At 55.4% G+C, this 19,952-nt stretch overlaps 4 protein-coding genes and 1 pseudogene across 5 annotated transcripts, besides 1 other annotated feature; 3 read left to right on the top strand and 2 right to left on the bottom strand.

The window, feature by feature from the left end:
* Window positions 1-993: 993 nt before the first annotated feature.
* Window positions 994-3,057, top strand: NCS54_00099700 (Hypothetical protein; the record flags this gene model as incomplete). Its single annotated transcript, XM_053146632.1, has 5 exons — window positions 994-1,661; window positions 1,850-2,063; window positions 2,120-2,266; window positions 2,587-2,651; window positions 3,006-3,057. The coding sequence occupies 5 exons, from the start codon at window positions 994-996 to the stop codon at window positions 3,055-3,057; spliced, it is 1,146 nt and encodes a 381-aa protein (XP_053002607.1).
* A 2,651-nt stretch (window positions 3,058-5,708) lies between these two features.
* Window positions 5,709-7,598, bottom strand: NCS54_00099600 (Hypothetical protein; the record flags this gene model as incomplete). Its single annotated transcript, XM_053146631.1, has 2 exons — window positions 5,709-6,783; window positions 6,838-7,598. The coding sequence occupies 2 exons, from the start codon at window positions 7,596-7,598 to the stop codon at window positions 5,709-5,711; spliced, it is 1,836 nt and encodes a 611-aa protein (XP_053002606.1).
* A 4,804-nt stretch (window positions 7,599-12,402) lies between these two features.
* Window positions 12,403-12,990, top strand: NCS54_00099500 (annotated as a pseudogene). The gene is made up of 2 exons: window positions 12,403-12,522; window positions 12,628-12,990.
* Window positions 12,403-12,990: a sequence feature.
* A 3,186-nt stretch (window positions 12,991-16,176) lies between these two features.
* On the top strand, window positions 16,177-16,886 carry NCS54_00099400 (Hypothetical protein; the record flags this gene model as incomplete). Its single annotated transcript, XM_053146630.1, has 3 exons — window positions 16,177-16,224; window positions 16,300-16,612; window positions 16,720-16,886. The coding sequence occupies 3 exons, from the start codon at window positions 16,177-16,179 to the stop codon at window positions 16,884-16,886; spliced, it is 528 nt and encodes a 175-aa protein (XP_053002605.1).
* Window positions 16,887-17,361: 475 nt separating this feature from the next.
* On the bottom strand, window positions 17,362-19,313 carry NCS54_00099300 (Hypothetical protein; the record flags this gene model as incomplete). The annotated part of the gene is made up of 4 exons (XM_053146629.1): window positions 17,362-17,908; window positions 17,960-18,071; window positions 18,126-18,484; window positions 19,291-19,313. The coding sequence occupies 4 exons, from the start codon at window positions 19,311-19,313 to the stop codon at window positions 17,362-17,364; spliced, it is 1,041 nt and encodes a 346-aa protein (XP_053002604.1).
* Between the last annotated feature and the right edge of the window lie 639 nt (window positions 19,314-19,952).

The raw sequence follows: 19,952 nt of genomic DNA, 5'->3' as shown, positions 1-19,952 counted from the left end.
GAGGAATATCTCACTTTGTAAAAAAAAAAATAATAAAAGAAGAAATAATGAAAAAGTTTTGTAAAGAGAAGTTTAACATCGTATCTGGAACACGCCTGTGAAAACATGATATCGACTGTCATGGATGGATCCATTGATAGACCAGACCGTTTTGTTGGTGGAGAGGAGTTCTTTGGAGGGGTTGCCCCTTGTCATCTGCAGTGAGGGGCACCGATGTCAGCACGGAGGGTTCACTGGGGATGGTAGGCCATAGCTTCCTTGACGACGGGAACAATGAACATGTTTTGAAATAGATCGTAGTTATCAATGAAACAGCTTATTACACCCCAGTTACTATCATTAGCTAAAACATCTAAAACACAAAGAAACAATCATTACTGATACAGGCAGGAGGCAACTGGTCATGGCTTCCATCTGATCCTTAGCCCCAGTGCCCCTCTTCGCCTTCGGTCAAATCTCACGACCTCTCCCCCCTCTCCAAACAAACACGAGCGACCAGCAGGGGCGGCGGCTGATCCTAGTGCCCTTTGTCTGACAGTGCAGATGGCCGTGGCGCGTAGGCCAGGCTTCATAGGCTGTCTCGCACTGATTCCTGTCCTGTCTTGTCCTGTACGGCGTGAAAGTGCAGCACCGACCGCAGTGCAAAGCCTCGACTCAGCCCCAGCGCCGCCGTTTGCGGGCGAGCCATGGATGGATGGAGGGGCATGATCCTCTCCTCTCCCGTCTCGTTCCAGAGACTGAAATAGCATGAGGTTTGTTCCTGACGATGTGACGACATTTTCCGGGGAACCTATTCCTCTCTTCCTGACTCGACTATCCATTCTTTGCGATTCTGAATTGGGATAGTCTCTGCGCGCTCTTCGTTTCGCTTTATTGTTAGCCGAACCCATCTCATCTCGTGAACGGACCTCCCCGGTCTCCATACAAGAAACCAGTGGGCAGTGGTGGTGTCGTCGCTGTACCTATCTACAAATCACACCTACAACAACAGAAATGGGTCTACGAGATATCCTCAGGAAGAAGGACGACCTCTACGCGGGCCAGCCCCCGGAGAAGGAGACGGTCGACCGTCTCGCCGCGCCCGAGTTTGCCATCTTCCGGTCCGATACGACGACGCAGGAGCGAATCTACCCACCCTCGGTCAAGTCCAACGACAACTTGCACCTCTCTGCAGAGGAGCCGGCTTCCGGCAGCAAGCCCCGGCGCTCCCTCGACGTCTTCCGATCCGGCCGGTCCCGCTCCGCCTCCGAGTCGAGCCAGAACTCCAAGAGGGAGAGCGGCCATAGGCGCCTGTCGCAACGTCTGCACCTGAGCCGCGCCGCGCCGCAGTCCTCCGAGAGCGTCCCCGACAACTTGCCCGAAATCATTGCCCCAAACGATCCCCAGGACAAGGACGGCGCCGAGTCGCAGTGGGAGAAGCGGGCGACCATCCTGGCGAGCCAGAACGACCGAGCGAGGAGCACCAGCCGGCCTGCGACGCCAGTCTCGGGCGACCAGGCCCGCGCCGTCTCGACACAGGAGATTGACAAAGACATCCAGGAGGCTATCCGACTGCACGAGGAGGGCGACCTGGAACACTCGACGCGCATCTTTGGGCGTCTGGCTGATCCCCAGGGTGCCAACAACCCGCTGAGCCAGGTCCTTTACGGTCTTGCTTTGAGGTGAGCGCGATAGAACAGGGTGGACGGAGAGGGGACTTTGTCGCGGGTAGTGGCTTGGAGAGCTGAAGCTTTCCGGGAGGCTGCTGCAGGAACCCCAAAAGTCAAACCTTGATCCGGCGACAATGTCTTGCATCTACTGAAGAAAGCAACGTCCTCGATTGCTGACCCGAGACCTCGTTATCGTCTAGGCACGGATGGGGCTGCGCACCGAACCCCGAGGGCGCCGTCAAGTACCTGTCGGCTGCGGCGTCCAACTCGGCCTCGATTGAGCAACTGGCTCTGCAGGCGGGCATGAAGAAGGGCGGAGCGGCCAAGGGCGAGCTGGTGTTGGCCATCTTTGAGCTGGCAAACTGCTTCCGCCACGGCTGGGGAATCCACAAGGACCCGTACGCCGCCAAGCAGGTATGTTGGAATCTAGACGAGCGCGGAGGAATGTTTGCTGACTTGGGCCTGTGCAGTATTATGAGACTGCGGCGAACCTGGGAGACACTGGTGAGTCTGACGAGAGCGAGCTTAAGCTGAACAAGCATAACACGAATGTGACAGATGCCATGAACGAGATTGCCTGGTGTTACCTCGAGGGCTTCGGGTGTAAGAAGGACAAGGTATGTGCGCCAGTAACGTCAATGTTTCCATGATGCATTCCGTATTCCCCGTCTCAGCACACACGCGGCTCTTGGTCAGATGGTCTCTCGGCGATTGAAGGCTCAATCAAGTCTCCGACTTCAAAACTCGGTGTGTCCAGGGCCTTTGATTTGCTCTCTCTCGATAACTCGGCTCGGTGCCCAACACCCCTGCATGAGACTCAGGCATCGACCGCAGAAACCATCAGAGAAAGTCTTGGGTCGCTCTGTTGAGCTGTTCCTTCTGAACCCCCACGGACGCTGATGCTCGATTCGTCACATGAGGCTGACTTCCTGTACAGTTCGCAGCAGCCCGATACTATCGACTGGCCGAGAAGGCTGGAAACAAGACACTGGGGAACACTTGGTGAGTCCAACCGGCTCTGTGCGGCTATATGCCCGTCCGTCTGCGTACATGCCGAGCTGTAGCTATTCCTGCTACCACCCCTGCTGGCGCCATTGGCGCGGCTCGGGGCGATGTCCGTCGGCGAAGCTCTCAGGATAGGTCCTCGTGGCTCCCGGGGCCTCTCGGTCCGCCGTGCTTGCTGTGCCTCCAGGGGGGAGGCACAATGGATCAGACGGTCGACCTGCCGGTGCAACTGAGAGGCGTCCAGTCGCCTGCGTTTGAGCGCGGCATCAGCAGCGGCGGCAGCAGTAGCAGCAGCAACAGGGTTGGCAGTGCAGTGAAGAAACATGAGACGCTGACTCGATGCTTGCATAGGATCTGGAAGGAAAAGTACGACCCTCCAGGCGAGGGCGGCAGCCGTAAGTAGGCACTGTTGTGCAACGGCGGCACAAGCCCATCCATTCAACTCGCGTGCCACGGAAATCGACAGAGGATGCGCGCGCATTTGCATCTCGGCGATGTGATGATGCCGTGTAAGCATCGCATCATTTGAGGATGAAGAGTCTGGGTGGCTGATGACAGGTCTCGGCTTTACCGCCGTGGAAAGGGGGGCGAATAGAGAGAACATTGTTTATAGCGTATTGGATATATCGGTCTCATGTTTCTGGATACAAAGTGGTGGTTCCTTGAGAAGGGGGGAGGAGGGACAGAGTAGACAAACTGGTGGTGGTTTGTGCTGTACGATGCTATTATCGAACAGAGCACAAGCCCCTCGTGTGTCTTGTTGCACGTATAACATATATTGAGACACTCGACCCCAGGTCCAACTACACTAGACCCTAGATAGACTTGGATGGGTGTTGGTAGACTTGAACACCGATATACGGACTACTGCCCTGTATTCCTCGGTCAACCTCGCCACGACCGCCTCTGTCGTCTCTTCTCTCAGGTCCAACACCCCGTGACAAAGATCCGACCAATCCCCAAGTGCGCTGTCCATTGCTGCCCAATCGCCTCTTTTGTAGCAGCCCTAAGGACGTCTCATTGGCCTTTGCGAGGTGCTCATATGCGGCCTGTTATGGCGGCCCGCGCAGGTCGAGGCCAATGCATGAATGAACCAGTGCCTACTGCTTGCGCGCACACACGGAGCTAGCCAGCAGAGCAGAGAAGAATGGGCTGGCTGAAGATTGAGGAGACGAGAGGAGTCAGCGGGACATGGTGTTGAGGCAGCCCAAGGCGGTCTCTTCGCCCAGATTTCAGGCGTCAACTCTTGCTCTATCTAGGACTCTTGAGACTGTGGCGCGCAACCTAACCCCCCCGACAAGCCGCATCTTGCCTTTGAGTCTGCATCATGCAGGTCTCGACAGCACCGGAACACCGGCCGAAGACTTCCAGATGCAGGACGGGGGAGGGGGGGATTGTACGGCAGATTTTTGTTCTTGTTTTTGCACATAGTAGAGAACCTCACTAGGTAAAAGGGTGTGAGCGCATCGCGAATCGAAGAATTGGACAAGAATCGACCCTTTAAACATGAGGCCTTCTCTAGGGGACTGTGGTGAGCAAGAGAGATAGTGGCAGTGACGCAACCCTCCCCATCCATCTCCGCATCCCGTGCCGTCCCAGCGCCGCGCGCCGCCAAGACATTGTCTTGGACAGAACACCCTTTTGGTACAAGTAGCTCAACTTCTAGTTTTCACTCTAGCCCAAGTGTCTCGCGGCGGGCCTTTCGGGCGCTTCCCTCGTTTTGGTCAAGGCCTGATGACGCCCGCTGCCTTTCGTTTCGTCTGTCTCTGCCCAGATGACCCCTTGGCCGGGGGTTAGACGAGAGAAAAGTGTATCAATCCATCACGTCAAGTCAGCCCAAAGTAAGGACTCTAATCATCCTTCGTTGGGCTGTGCAACTCTCTCCTCTACTGAGGCGCAGTCGTCGCATTGAACAGCCAAATCTGGCAAAAGATGGCACGAGGCAGTAAAGATAGGTACAATGGTCAAGATTCATATGTTCGCTTTTATGTCAAGCCAAGCTACTCTACCACCTCCAGAGGCTCAGATGCTTGCTTGCTTGCTTCCAAAGTAAATACACTAGAACTATGTAACAAACTGAGATGGACATTTTTCTTCCTTGTTCAATGCTCGCTCCATAAATGAAAATGTAAAACTGAAAATCCAAATCATAAATATCTTGCAACCAAAAATGCCAGGCCGCCTGGGGCTGGGGGTCGCTTCAAGAATGTAACAAAAAACAATGGTTCATCGACGAGCTTCATGTCTTCGTCATCATTGCCCATTTCAGTCGTTGTCGTCCTTCGTCGGACAGTATGCATCCATCAATCTCCATCTCGTCCATCTCATCTGATCTCACCCTTTCAATCCCATGCCCATACCAAAGATCCAACCGATATCCGTCCAATGTCCACCCATCCCACCCCCCCTTCCATAAGATCCTATCCTTTCCATGCACCAAGAAAAACCGTCCCGCCAAATAATGTCCAGACTCACTTGGACTGGGCCCCTGTAGAGAATCTGTCTGCTGCTGCTGCTGCTGACCGCTGGCTGGCTACTGTTTCGCCGCTGCCATCGCCGTCGCTGCGCTTGCAAGTCCTACCCCGTCGACTCAAACCCCCCTGTTCAACCTGCACCACACCGCCGCCGTCCCCAAGTTCGCCGTGACCCAGGAAAAAAGTGCAGAGGTATCCAATTTCAAGACAAGACGCAAACACGAATTCCAATCCAAGACAGAGGAAATCACACAAAAAACAATGCTCGCTCGCTTGCTAGATAGATCCATAGGAAATCAAAAACGACTCCGAAGTAGGAAATCCACAAGAAAACGACAAAGGGAAGAGAAGAAAACCGTCCGTTTGGGTGCGTGAGCAACAGGTCTGGTGTGCGCGAGAGAGACGTCGAGTATATGGCGGCTCATCCCCCAGAAAGAGGAAGGAAATCGATCAAGCCGACTCAAGGAAAAGACTTGAGAGGAAATAAAAGAAGAAGAAAAGAACCAAATAAATCAAAGGCATTAAGCACGAAACAAAAGCCGTGAGTGTCGTCATCGTGACATTTTTATCCGTGTCTTCATCATGTCCTTGCTTCGTTGCATTGCTGCTCATTCTGTGCGTTGTTGCATTCTGCCACCATTTTCGCAAAGTTGCGCACCACCTCGCTTGGGATCTGGTCCCAGAGGAGAGAGCGCGTGTAGACCTCTGCTGCACCGTTTTGTTTGTTTGTGGTTCGCATCGACGCCAGGGCATCGGCCAAGTTTCGGCGACCTTGGCTGGGGGAAGACCTCTCGGGAGCGTTCTGGAGGAACTCTTGCGAGTTGACACCGTTATACTGCGCCGCCGACAGGGAAAAGATCTGCTCGTTGGTCTGTTCCTGCGTCGGCTGGGTCAGTGCATCACCGAGCTCAGCAAGCATCGATGGCGCGACACCCTCCATCACCATGTCGTTCATAGGCATAGCGTTGCCCCAGTTGGCGGCACCAGAGGGCTGAGGAGCAGCCGCCTGCAGGCTCGCTGACTGGGAGTTGACACCGGCGTCCTTGAGGACGTTGTCCAGAAGGGTGGCCGAGGCAGCCCGGACGTCTTCGGAAACGCGGGGGATCGATGGGGTCGATCGGCTCGAGAGGACAAAGGCGCCGACGAGGAAGAGCATGAAGAGGAGGCCGCCCTGAGCGGCGGGCTTGTCGCCCTCGACACTGAAGGGGTTGTTCTCGTTCTTCTTAGCGGGAACAATGGCCATCTCCTGCTTGACCTCGGGCTCGACGGGGTAGTCGTGGAGGAAGTTGGATGCGTCCCAAGCGCCACCCATACCCATGTCGTTCATGTCGTCGAATGCGCCCGAGAAGCCGTTGTTGCCGGTCGCGTTGGAAGGCACGGCGGTGCTCTCGAGTCGCTGCACATGCTCGGTGAGGACGCCGACCTTCTTCCTAAGCTCGCCAGTCTCGATGGTGTGAGAGCGGATCATCTCCTCCTTCTCGAGGTTGAGGTTCTCGATGTAGTTGGTGTATGACTGCTTCTCCAGGAGAAGCTGCTCAAGCTTGCCACGGAGCTCGGTCATCTCCTCCTCCATGTCGTTGATGAGAGCCGTGTACTGCTTCTTCTCATCCTCCAGACGCTCAGTGTGCTGCTTCTTGCGCTGTCTTGAGTCAAGGCTGGTGGGGAATTAGCATCAGACAAGGGTCTGGGTGAGTGGGGAAGTGACTTACGCTGCTTGTCGGTTGCGAAGCAGGCGCTTTTGCTGCTTGAGCTCCTTGATCTCTTGTTCATCCGTAGACTGGGCAATAAGCTGGTCAATGTTGCTGAGGTTGCGCTCGGCAGGGATATCGAAGCGAGCGTTCTTCTTGCGGATGCCATCGCCTCGTCGCATATCGTTGTGGGAGCGGATAGCGGGGCTGTTAGGTCGCATCTTCTTGTTCATAGCCTGGTGAGGGGCCATCCACTCCTTCTGGGGGGAAGTGGGGATGGACTGGTTACCGGCGGGGAGCGGCGTGAACATGTTTCCGGCATTTGTGAAAGGCGTAGGGCCGGCCATGGGTCGCTGGAAGATGGAGGCATTCGCATCATACTCGGCAGGGACACCGTCGAAGGGATGAAGAGGAGTGCAAGTACCGGACCAGTTGGCTGTTTGAGCAAAGACATTGGGCTGGTTCTGGTCGAGGCGCATGAAGGGGTTGTTGCTGTGCTGGTCCAAGAAGGGGTTGTTTGAAGGAACCGACTGCATGTCGACCGACTGCCAATCCTCGGTCTTGGGGGAGAACAGAGGAGGCCCGACGGCAAAAGATTCTCGGCGGCTGTCAGCCATGGGGGGCGAGAGTTCAAGACCGGAGTCGATGTTGTTCTGGTCAAGGATGTTGTCGTCTAATACGCTGTTGTCTTCGTCTTCGAAGTACTTCTGTGAATGGGTCGTGTCCACGGTCAGAGGGGCTGGACGATAGAATGGTTGTTGCATTGGGAATGTTGAAGTCATTGTAGTGAATGTGTGGTTGTGTGGGTGGGTATATGTAAAAGAGGAGGAGGAGAGGAAGATGTGTGGGGGGAGTGTTTAAAAGAAGAAACAAGCAGATGCTGTAAAGAGAAGGAGAAGCCAAGAAGGGCAAGGGGGTGAAATCTGAAGAAGGACAAGATGAGACCCAAGGTCAAGGTGAAGAGAAGCACACGAGGCACAGAGAGGAAAAGCGAAGAGGTTGGGTTTTGAGGGGAGGGGCGCGGGAAATAATATGATCTTTTTTTTGCGTGTGGGAGTCAGTGAATCGATGCTTGGTGTGCAGCGGTGAGCAGAAGGGGAGCCTTCGGGCGGGACGGAGACGGGGAATGGGAATGGATGGGGAACAGGACGGGGGGGAAGAGTTGAGGTGACCGGGGGGGAGGCACTTGATGGACGGGTGTGTATTTTTGGCACTTGAACAAGCGGTTTTTAGCACCAGGGCGTGGGCGTGAGAATCTGAGGTCCTGTACGAGTGGGCGCTTGGTGGGGTCAAGTGGCAGGCCAGGGCCAAGTCCAAGGCAAGGGTACGACGATGGTGACTCGATTTTGTGAGGGGGAGAAGGGTGAACGGCTCGTACCTCTCTGGTACCAGATCCTGTTACCGAGGGTTGGATGAATGGAGAGAAGGATGATGGATGATGGGCTCAGCCGTCCAGGTTCTCTTTTCTCTGTCCAGGGCGCAGCAGACGATGGAGAAGAAGGGAAAACCTAACAGGCAGCGTGGGGTTCGGTGCTGCTGCGTGCGTACGCAGTAGGGCTTTGTTTCATGAACTTGTGTTTCGTATCGCCTTGAACCCAAAAAAAGAACCGCAGGATCCTCTACGTGAGGCTGAGGCCGGCAAAAACACAAACGATGTTGAGGGGATTCAGGGATCTCTCTGGTTGTGAATGATGGCGAGAGTGTGTGGAAAAAAACTCGAAAAGAGGCTGGTGGGAGAAGATGGGGCAATAATGGCACGGCATGGCATGGCATGGACCGCGGACGGGAAGCCGGAAACTTTTAGACGGCGAGCACGGGAAGTGACGGGAAGGGCAACAAGCTCAACGGCCGATGCTCACTTTGAGCAGCCAACGACAACAAGAGGGAGGGTGGAAACCAAACAAAGAAGCGCGCAACTGGACCTCCGTCCTGGTGCTGCTTCTGCTGCTACTACTGCTACCGCTACTGCAGTGCAGAATGCAGCGCAGGGCAGCGCAGCGCGCAACGAACGACGACAAGGAGATGGACGGGACCATAAGCACTCACCACAGCAGTCGGAAACAAGGTGTGCGTCCGTCTCCAGAAAAGAGGTATGGATGTGTACTACCCAGCGGGCGGATGTGTGTGGGCTAAGCTCTCGATAGGTAGGTAGGTGCTGATGACGGCCGGGGTGGTTTCCTGGTTGCGTCCTCTTTGGCGTGATACGCAGAGCAGAGCAGTACGATTTATACAGGCAACGGGCGGTGGTGGAGGGATGAATGGATGATGGATGGATGGCGTTGATGGATGCTGCACTCCAGATCTCGGGGGTGGTCTGCGGCCGAAACAAAAGAGGATATGATTGTATGGGCTGGGTATAAAAGCAGAAGCAGGGGCAAAACCCGACGACAACAGACTGCTACTTTGGGAAGCGTGATGGACTCATCAGCCGGCAGCTCGATGGGATGGGAGGAGCTGCTATGGGTTTTGTACCTCACCGGGGCAGACACCCGGCATTTGTGCGTGTGGAGCACCAGCCAAGTACATACATCCATATCCATATCCATATCCATCGACGGCGATACCCAGGCTTGAAGAAACACGGCCATGGAACAGGTCTCTCGGGGCTCACAGGGGACCTCTTAGACGTGAGCTTCATGGGTGAGAGCCCGACCCACCTGGCCCGGCCATGGATGGGGCCGCCTCCAAAGAGAGCAGAGCTCCAAGAAGAACGGGAATGGGCTTGCTCGGGTTGCCCGTGGGTGTGCCGAGCGATATTTTTTTTATATGGGTGTGCATTTACAGTGATGAGGAGGCGAGGATGAGCAGAAAGTTGAATGAGTGAGAACCCGGGCAAGGAATGAGTGAGTGAGCAGGCAAGCAAGCGTGTGAGTGAGCATCCATTCATCAACGAACCACCCATCCATCGAGGTGAATAAGAGCATCTCTAAGGTCTCCAGATCAGATGTGGGTGTGGAGGCGTAGGTCAGGCTTTGCAGGCCTCAGAAGAGCCAAGCACACCAGGCAAAAAAAGGCTGAGAAGGGCTCAAGGCTCACCAGCCAACTGAGCGCGAGGGGTGGTGTCGACGGATCATTACCCATCTCCCATTGTCAACAATCAATCGACATGACCGTCATCGGATTGGTACGTACGTAGTCATAGTAGCGGTGATGATAGCATCCAGCTAGATCTGTAACATGGACTCCATATCGCCATCGTGGTGGAAACAACAATACGTAACGGGGCCAGCATCTCGCGAATGGACGACAGTGGGAAAGCGAGATTTGTGGTAGCTACACCAACGACGGCGTTGATGAGATGCCATGTCAGATGCAAACCGACTGTGCCGCCGTCTAGTTACGGGCCTAGTCGTCCACACCAGGCAGGGGATTTTCCTCATGTGGCATCCGAGCTCGGCACAAGAAGAGGATTAACATGGCCACCATTCGTCGTGGTGAGCTCGTGTGAGCTCAAGATGGTCCGGCGTCACTTGACCGCCGCTCTATTCTGTACGGTACGGGCCTTGGGGTCTCTCGTTCCCCCCTTCTCTACCCCATCAGGCCGTGATCTGATCTATCTGTGGGCGGTGCTTGTGCAATGAGGCCATCGTCGATGGCTGCGCTGCGTGCTCTGCGATGGTTTTGCTGCTCGCTGCCCAGAAAACCTGCCCACCATCCCGGCAACCCCACGCTCACAAGAGCACGCCTAGCCAGTAGCTGCCACTAGGTGGTGTCATGGCTGAAGGGTTACCAGGGGGGAGGGACCATGGGAGGGTACGGGTTGGGAGCCAAGGGGGGGTTCATGGTGTCCCGGAACCGACACGCGAGCGGGCTCGATGAGAAAGGAAGCAGCCATAGAAGATGACGGAGAAGAGGCATATGGGTCCAGAGCATGAAGCATCCAGCAAGACGGCGAAGAAAAAAGCAAAGAAAATCCATGCCCAAGGAGCTTGTTACAGCCCTGGCAGACCGGCCGGGCTGGATCTAATCGCGGGAAGCCATGTGCCAAACTTGATACGCCCTATATCGGCACTGCACAGGTCCAGAAATGGCAGACGCCCTGCCCAACTGCGTCCCTAGTAGTCCAGTATCACTTCTCATTCAGAAACATCTCTCTGTCAAAGGTTTAGCCTCGGGCGCTGCTGGACCGGCCCGGCCGCCTTCCCTTTCAAAGCCAAAGCCCTCTTTGAGGTGACAAGACGGGCAGCCCAGGCCAAAGCTAAAAGTTCCAGACGTTGGGCACCAAAGGACGGACGCTATTTTTCTCTTGGTCTGATGCCACGGCCACTGGGCTTCGTTTCTGCATCAGCCGAGAGCCACCGACGCAAATGGCAAGCTTCCTATTGCACGGTCTGTCTGGTGGGCCGTGGGGTAAAAAGAGCGCGTTAATGGGAGCGCGGTCACGGTCCATGGTACGTACCCGTTCAAGTACCGATGGCTGACGCCGAACAAGGCCGGAGCTCCAGTTGTCTGAGACTGCTTCACTGCGCGCCCCGGATAAGTCTAATGGCTCTGAGACGACGCAACGTGCAACAGACGGCATTGACTGCTCCATATTGGCATCCAGTCGAGACAGCTCTCTCTGCCTTTCTGCCTCGAGCTTTGACTCTAGAGCTACCGCCAGCCCCAGCTGTGCCTGAGTCATACATTGTACGCGCCACAGTGATCCATGGTCCATTGACGATTCGCCTCACCTTGGACCGAGACTTCGTATCCCGTCTGGCTTCATCCTGGCCTTCATCACCAGGGCAGCCACAGATTCAATGCTGCGTATTGACCTACCTAGGTAGGTAGGCGGATGTACGGGGTCCTCGGTAATGGATCTGGGATTTCTCGGATCTGAGCTCAACCGAGCTGAGCTGAGCTGAGCTCTCCCCCCAAGCCCCCCAAGCTGTCAGGCATCTCTCACATCTCACGCAAGCTGAGCCGAGTACCACCGTGCCCCGTGCAGACAAGACCTCAAGTTGACTTTGACTCGGCGCACCTCGGCCATCTCGACGATATCGCAGGCATCATGAAACTTGACAGCGGCATCCCGCCGCCAATGCCGCTATTTGATGATTGATGGACAACACCACACTCTCCCCCCCGCGCGCGGCTGCGATACCATCGTCGATATCACGTACCAAGCTGCTGCCATGGTCCGATTCGCAAGCAACATCTCGAGCCAAGAGATCCCTCCATTGACGACTCTGGCTCTGGGTGGCTGGACTTGCACTGGACGCGCTCACGTTCCCACGCTCCCACATGTGCGCGTACATGATGCGTACGCACGCACATCCGCACGCCCTCTCCCTGTCTGTCCTGTCCTACGTCTAACCACTAGGCTCAACAGCCTGATCTCACGGCTCCACTGTGCTTCATGGCCGCATATGGGCCGGCCATGGTGTCTACCTCGAGCTCTTTGTTTTGTCGGTGTGTTTCTCATGGGACCCGACCCGTCACGCGTGCGCGTCCTCTCCAGACTCCAGAGCGACCAGAGGAAAAAGTCAGGCTCCTCGTCTCCCTGTCACCCCTGCTCCTGCTGACTAGCTCCTCTACGAACGGATCCTAGATGCTCTAGCGTCATGGCTTTGGGGTTTTGGAGCTTGGTGTGCGACTCGATCCATGCCTCGAACCCAGAGAACCCTTCACTTCCGGGCCCGCACCCGAAAGAAAACACCACACATAGAGAGTCGACCTGCAGATCGGCCCCGAATGCCCTCAATGACTACGCTTCGCAATGCGGTAAAGGCTCAACTTGATGACTTGTTCCTCACTCCTCTTGTCGAAACTCACCGACTTGTCTTGTTTCCCCTTCATTTTAGCTAAACCGCTTGCTAACGACATCAGGCGCATCGTCAGGACCCTCAATGCTCCCGTAAGAGGTGTGCGTTTATTTCTGTCACCAGCTGGCCCCCTTCGGATCATGTCCCGGCAGGGTCAGGTTGGGTCAACGGCCGGCGCCGTCCAAAACGGCCCAAGCTGCCATCACAACCAATCACTTTGGTGAGGCGAGCCGTCTCTGCTGCCCTGGCTGCCCAGAGGGCTGACCTTGGTTGGATCCGCGCCGTTCTCGACATGCCCATGTGCTTCCAAGATTGCCTGTCCAAGCAACCAGGTAGCCAGGCTTGGTCCCTACGCGGTTCTCCTTGGCCATTTCCGGCCATCAAGTGGGCTGTGCTCTTTCTCTTGGGTCTTCTCGAACCCATCCTGTGGTTACCGAGAGCTGCGTCTTGTACATCCCCAGAGCCTCATCACATATCGAGGCCGGCCGCATTGACAAGAAGGGGCCTGCAGCCGCTCTCAATGGCTTCCTCATCACCGCACTAACATGATTACTCACAATCCTCTTGGTAGAGCGCCGCCCGAAGTCGTTGCCCAACAACCACAGTTTGTCCACTCATTGGCGAGCATTGCTGATACCGCCATTATGACTCTGACTCTCGGCCGCAATCGCTGGCCCCCACGCCGCCGACGCAGAACTTTGCCATGATCGGTCATGTCGGTTTCAAAGAGGCATCCAGCCTCTGGTTCCTGACCTGGTGCAGGCAGCATTGATCCCAAGCACCCATGACGTCTGTCTGGTATTGTCTTGTCTGACCTACCTACGAGATATTCCGGCCAAGGCTGGATGTTATGTTTGCAATGACGCAGCCTCGAAATCCCCGAAACTCTTTCCATAAGCAGCAAGTCTGGTTTGGGCTCAGGATGACTCGGACCCTGGACCCTGGACAGTCCCCAATCCCCTCCTACATCCTAGTGAGGATCCCCATGGCCCAGAACTCACTTACAACTGGGAGCTTCCATGTGAAAGCTGATGTCAATGGGGGTCAGACCACCCTGGACCATCCACAAGTCGAGCGAGCAACAACAGGATTCCCAGTCCCAGTGTCGCTTGGAGAGAGTCTTCACCCATGCCAAGAGGAAAAACTCGCGTTCCGAATATGCGGTCTGGGTATCCCTGACAAGATTTCGGACCCGCGCCCACATGTGAAGGTGAAGAAATTTTCAGCATAACGATCCACCTGTCTGGAGATTGCCATTTCCAAGCACTGTTCGAGAAAGCCTCGACGACGCCAGCCTTGACCAGGCGGCGTCATGCGAGTTCGCGAGGCTGTGGACCGAAAGGCTGGAGGGGAGGATCGATTCCAAGAGAAGACCCTATTTTTGTTTGAGGATGATGCTGGACCTATAGCACCCCACCTCTTATTTCGACTCTTGAAACTTGGACCGAGACCAACTGAAAACTGCTCGAACTTGGACCGCAGGGATTCCAAGTTGGCCGGAAGATGCCATGGGAGCATAGATTTGATCATGATACAGAAATCTTGGTCACCTGGAAAACGTCAACTGTGTGACAGCCATGTCGCAGCCGGGGATCTGCAATGACGCCCACGGCATGTCGACGACGACTGAGCATGCTGTGCTTCTCTTGAAGGTCTGGACGGACGAGGCAGTCCTCAACAGGACTAGCCTTGGTCTGGCAGGTGCAATTACACTCCCAAATGGAGTTCTATTTGCGAATCTGAGACACCGTTCACGGTACAAAAAGACATTGAAGCCACGGCGTCGAGATGGATGATGGGCAGCAAGATCTGAAACTTTGCTTCTTGTCCACGGAAGCATGCACTCGGCAAACATGCAACCCAAATTCGTAAAGCAGCCATCCATGATATCATCCGCATGATACCCTCAGATCAAGTTACACCTGCATGAAAGGTGGTTCCTGGCATCTATCTTGGGATGCAACACGAAGCTGGGCGTTGAAAGGTTCCATTCTTGGAAGCCACTCTCTCTGACTGCAGCATCGGATCCATCTTCCTCTTCCAGCCTTCTCTATCCTTCTCTGCAACATGATGCTGGGCTCGACGTATGCTACCCTATTGCTCAAGCCCAAGAAAAAAGTCCGGCGGTGAAGGGCAGTGAGAGTGCTCCGCCACATCTGGGGTCCAGGGATCCGGATGGCTGGAGAAGCTCTGTGGCCATTCGATCTCACAACTGGTCGTACTTCTGAAACAAGTGGCTTGCTGGGCTGGGGCGGTTTCCGATGTCAAAGAGTGCCTATGGGAGCAAGCGGGGGGATCCCCGACCTCTACGGGACAGGACGGACGACAGCCCCGAGATCCAGCGATAGCTTGCGGGACCTATTTGCGGACAGCAGGATCTTGCTCCATGTTTCAAAGGTACGATGCGGATGTGGATGTGGCTCCCGGAATATCGCTGGCTTCCATGTTGGTTACGAAGACATGAGCCTGAGCCTCGCTTGCGCCGCCGGGAGATTTTCCTTGACACCACATTCATACCATCACATCACGACACTCGGACCGAGGTGTGGCCTGAGATTCCATGTGTTCTAGCCGTCTGTCAGTCAAGAATCCAAGGGGTTGCGTTGCAGTGCCGCAGTGGCCGGCCCGGTAATTGGTGTGCACAAGGGACGCAACGTCAACTTGTCGATGAGCCACCTCGAGCCGATTCCACAGAGATCCACGGAGAGGGAGAGGAGGAGAGGCTGAAACCAAGTTTCATGACCAAGACTATCCAAAATAATATCGACAACTGTCGGTAAGGCCCAACGACACGACAGGCTGGATGGTTGGGCCTGGCTGTGGTATCGTTGTATTGCGCCGCGACCAAGATCTGTGCCATGGTGACTCGTGAGTCACCCACGATGGCTGTTCGAGCCCATCTCCATCCCCTTGCCTGGAGCCGTCGAGATCGTCAACTCCATGGACTCGGTTTCGGTCGTTCAAGGGACGCTGCGGGACGAGACATTAATTCGTCGTCTGCCGTCGCTGGCGAAGCTCTATCATCGTACACCATCTCAGATCCAAGTCTCTCTTTGCTGTGATCGTAACTCCTGTGATCTGTGATGCTGCTCTCTCTCATCTCACCAGATCGCCTGTGACCTCTTCCCCACGAATCCCCCGCGTTGTTGCCTACCCTATCATGATGGCCCGTCGCCGTGCCCGTCCCTCGGTAACACAGAGAGGCTCACTCTTGAACAACAACAAGTTCCCTTCGGTAGATACTCTCGACCTTTCCTCCCCCTTCCCAGTGCCGCATTGTGTGCCATGCAACCGAGACACCCCCCTTCGCTTGGGGCACACTTTCTCTCCACGCGAACACAGACACCACACCCCTTCCCGTCGTCGCGGCCTCGGAGCAAAGAGACAGATATAATGCGACGACGGGGACGGGCTTCGGGCGCCGGAGAAAGGAGGGGAGGGGAAACTCCATTCGCCGAAGGAAAACATCGCGAGCCGAGAAGCGAACAAGGGGGAGAATCAAAAGACGAACGAATTGCCCCCCCTGGCGACTGAATCCCCCCTTTCAGCCCCTATCAAAGCGGGAAAAGGAGAATGATATCGGATCCTCGACGACAGGCCGGCGATTCTCAACATGAAGTTTGCCAACTTCCCCATCCTCATCCCTGCCTTTACAGCACAAGTACGTCTCCTCAATCCACTCGTTGTGTGTACGGCTTCGCGATATTACCCCCTTTTTACCTGACGCACGCGGTAGATCTACATCGACGCTCCCCTTGTCATAAACCCAGACCTCCTCAACATCCCCTTCGTCCCCAATATCGGCACCCTCGTCTCCGAGCCCGGCTACGAGCCCCCGCTCGAGGCCACCTTTGTCCACGGGAGCGACTTTCTGCGCCGCGACCCGGACGGCCAGAGGGTCCGCCTCGACGTGTCTAGCGTCGTGAGGGACTCGACGTCGGGCGCCATGCTTCGTTTCAGTTACAATGGCGTCGTCGGGGTGGCCGGCGACGAGGGCAGGGTCATCCGTGGGGACGGCAATGCTACTACCACGGGGTTTGGGAACGCCTGTGAGTTTGTCCTCGTGAGCCTTGTGTTTCGAGATTCCCCTTGAGCATCTCGTCCCTTGCCATGCGTCTGTTGGTATACTCGTCAACGCCCTGGCTGATATCAATAGTCGTCCAGGTTAGGTTCGAGACAAACGCTTCCGGTCTCAAGCCCCTCCAAGACAAGCTCTATGTAGGTTCTGGCAGATTTATCGTCGAGGAGAACCAGCCCATCATTGTCGAATACAAGATCAGCGAGGTGGGCGCGCAATGCAGCGAGCAGCCCGAGGGTGGTTGAGGCGTCCATCTCTGATTTTAATGCGCGTGTACGAACTTGTGTGAATGGCGTATGGGGACTGGGGGTTATAATCGTGGAATTTTGTCGTCATCTTTCTTTGCTGAGAGTCCTTGTTTCCAATGAGCGAAATCAATTCGTATTTGATCGAAGCAAGCCTCGAAGTGCTGATGATACAAAAAAAGACGCAAAGCCGCCGGCCGGTTTGCGTGTTTCCTCCATCTTCCGTCTCGCCTTCTACTACCAAACTCCTATACGAAGCTCAAGCTTGTCGAGGCCCCGAAACTCCAATCCGCAGCTCTCTGTTCCTGCAGAAATATGCTTTGCCCTTCTTTCTCTTCTGGATCCTCCAAATGCCAGTCTCGATACATGGCTCCAAGATTGTACACATCTTCCCTGATCCGTTTGACGAATGCTTTGCCTCCTCCCGCTTCCTGTACGACCCCACCGCTACGGCTATGACAGCATGCGCCCAGGTTTATTGGCTCACGCCGGACAGCTGCAGAAGACGCTCGCCCGCCCGGATATTGGCATACTCGTAAGCCTTGGACTCCGGCGGGAAGGTCCCGTTGGCCGCCCAGAGATCGATCAGAGGCTGCATGGGCTCAAGCTCGGCGGGCTTCAGCATGTCCAGGGCAGTAGCCGTCAGCACAAAGTGGGAGAAGCAACTGTTGAGCTGCTTCTCAAGGTTGAGGTGGTAAAAGGGCTCGGTAAAGTGAGCCCAGTACAGGTGGGCGTAGACGCGGAACATCTGTCGGAAGATCATCTGGCAAATGTCGACAAACTTGTCAGGGAAGCCCGATCGCTTGCCGATCCATTCGGGCTCACCGGGGTTCGTCAGCTGGGAGAGAGGTGTGGTGGTGATGGCGGAATTGTGCGAGTACGAGACTCCAGAGGGGTCGGTCGGGAAGATGTTGGTGTCGTCAATCTTGCCCGAGATCCATCGCTGCATAAGTGTCATGTACTCAAAGGCTGGAAGCTCGACGGGCTCCCTATTTCTGTTGAGCCAAGTGAAGGAGTGGTTGCTGGTATATGTGAGTATATGCAATGAACCACGTAGGCAAATGACCACTTACGCTCCAGCCGACATGCGTGGGCAGGAAGTCGAGTTGCAGATGGAGGATCCGTCATCTTCCTTCTCGTGCAGCACCCGGACAAAGTTCCAGAGGTTGCGATAATGCTCAACAACTGTTAATATTAGTTAGCATATGTAAAGAAGCGATGTCACGTGAAGCAGCATACCCTGGTGCGCAATCCATTCACCCTGCTCAACAGTCTTGGGTCGAGCGCTGAGGGTCATAAAGTTTCCCTTGACGATGTGCTTGGCATACTGGGCATTGAGCCAGAGGGGAAGAGGTCGAGGCAAGTGGTAAGCAGAGATGAGGTCGTCGCTGGCCACGGCGCCACTGGATTCATCCATGCCGATGGTCTGGGCGAGCGAAGGAGAGTTGGGCAGAGGAGGAACTTTCGGGGCCAGACTCGCCGAGGATTGACTCCCTTGAGATGACGTCTCTGGAGGTGGCGGCTGGCTGGCAGTGGACGAGGTCGGGCTCTTTTGAGGGCCAGAGGGCTTAGCTGAGCCGCCTCGGAAACGGGCGTTACTATACAAGTCTTGTCAGCGCGAGGCCAGAGAGTGAAGAGAAAACAAAGAGAGGCCGGATCGAGCTGGCATGGCAGAGTCAGGATGGGTTGAGGTGGCAGCACACTATGCTGAGACGGGTGCAGTTGGTTGAAACATTGCTAGGCCCGCCAACGACGGCTGCAGCAAAGCGCCTCGTTTGGAGAAGGTGGCCGTGGTTCCGTGGCGCCCTTGTTAGGGTAGGGAGGCAAAGCCGCCATGATATATGGCTAGAGGCTCTCCATCATGCCAAATCCTCAACATTGAAGGGCGCAAGATTTGCAGCATAGCCATAGATGGCTGATAAAGACTCCCATGCCTCAGAACAGTGTGAACAGCGACCGGGAACGCCTGGAACGGCGTCGGGCCGCTCATGGCCATGCTGAGAAAACATGTCTTGGATGTCGTACTAGGGAACCACATGGTGAGAGTTCGGTTGTGGACGGCCAGGCCTGACCTCACTCAAACCCTCGGTAGCTGCCCCGCGACGCCAGATAAGGACAGTATGATTGGCTTCGGGCCATGGTCAAGAAGGTTGAATACATCAAGACCGTGGATTGGCGATGTTGCACTTGCACAAGAAGTACGAGGCTGAGGTCAGCGGGCAATAACATTGCCTGTGCCTCTCACATCTCACTTGCTGATGTCTCTCTTCCTCTCTTCATGACCACGGAGCCAACATGAGGCATGATGCAAGAAACCTCAGATAAAGCAGCAGGAAAAACGCACAGCGGAGACAAAGCAGACAGGACAAAGACCAGAGACAAACAAAGAATGCTGGGTACTTACATGCCGGAAAAAAGATTCGACATGGTTGCAGTAGGTAAGGTAGGTTGGCAGAAAGGCGGGGTGAGAGGGAGCGTGAGAGGGAGACCACAAGGGGTGCAGGTTGCAATGCAGTCGCTGGTTGTTGCCGTGCGAGTCGAGGGCGTTGTCTTTTGCTGCTGTTGGAGGAGGAGAAGGCGCTATCGAAAGTCCTTCTTTCGCTGGACGAAGCTGCGCGATGTCAGGTTCAATATCGAATATCAAACAGCAGCGTCAGTTCGAGAAAGGGGGTTTTTGAGGTGTCGGTGTCGGCGTTGGCGGCTGGACCGTACAGCATGGAGCGGCTACGTACCCCGTAACTGCCCAAAAAGCGCCACACGCTAACGCGGGTCTTTCCTCTGCTCCTGCTCCTGGTCCCTCTGAACCTGAACCTCACTCAAAGCTCCCTTGCTCCCCCTGCGGCTGGCTTTGCAGGCCACCTGAGGCACGCTATTCTCTTTTAAGGCATCTAAGCGAGAAATCTGCTGCTCCTGAGGTTTGGCCGCGTTTGTGCTCCACTAACCCGCTGCTGCCCAGAGGCGTGTGGCTGAGCTCGGATGTGGCTAGTGAATAGTCAGCCTCAGGCCTAGATCGCCAAATTGATACCAAGACCAAAGCCTCGCGACTTCAAACTCTCGCCTTGCGCG

Source organism: Fusarium falciforme, chromosome 1 (assembly GCF_026873545.1).
Source record: "Fusarium falciforme chromosome 1, complete sequence".
Classification (NCBI taxonomy): Eukaryota; Fungi; Ascomycota; class Sordariomycetes; order Hypocreales; family Nectriaceae; genus Fusarium; species Fusarium falciforme.
This window is presented reverse-complemented; position numbering and strand designations above follow the sequence as displayed.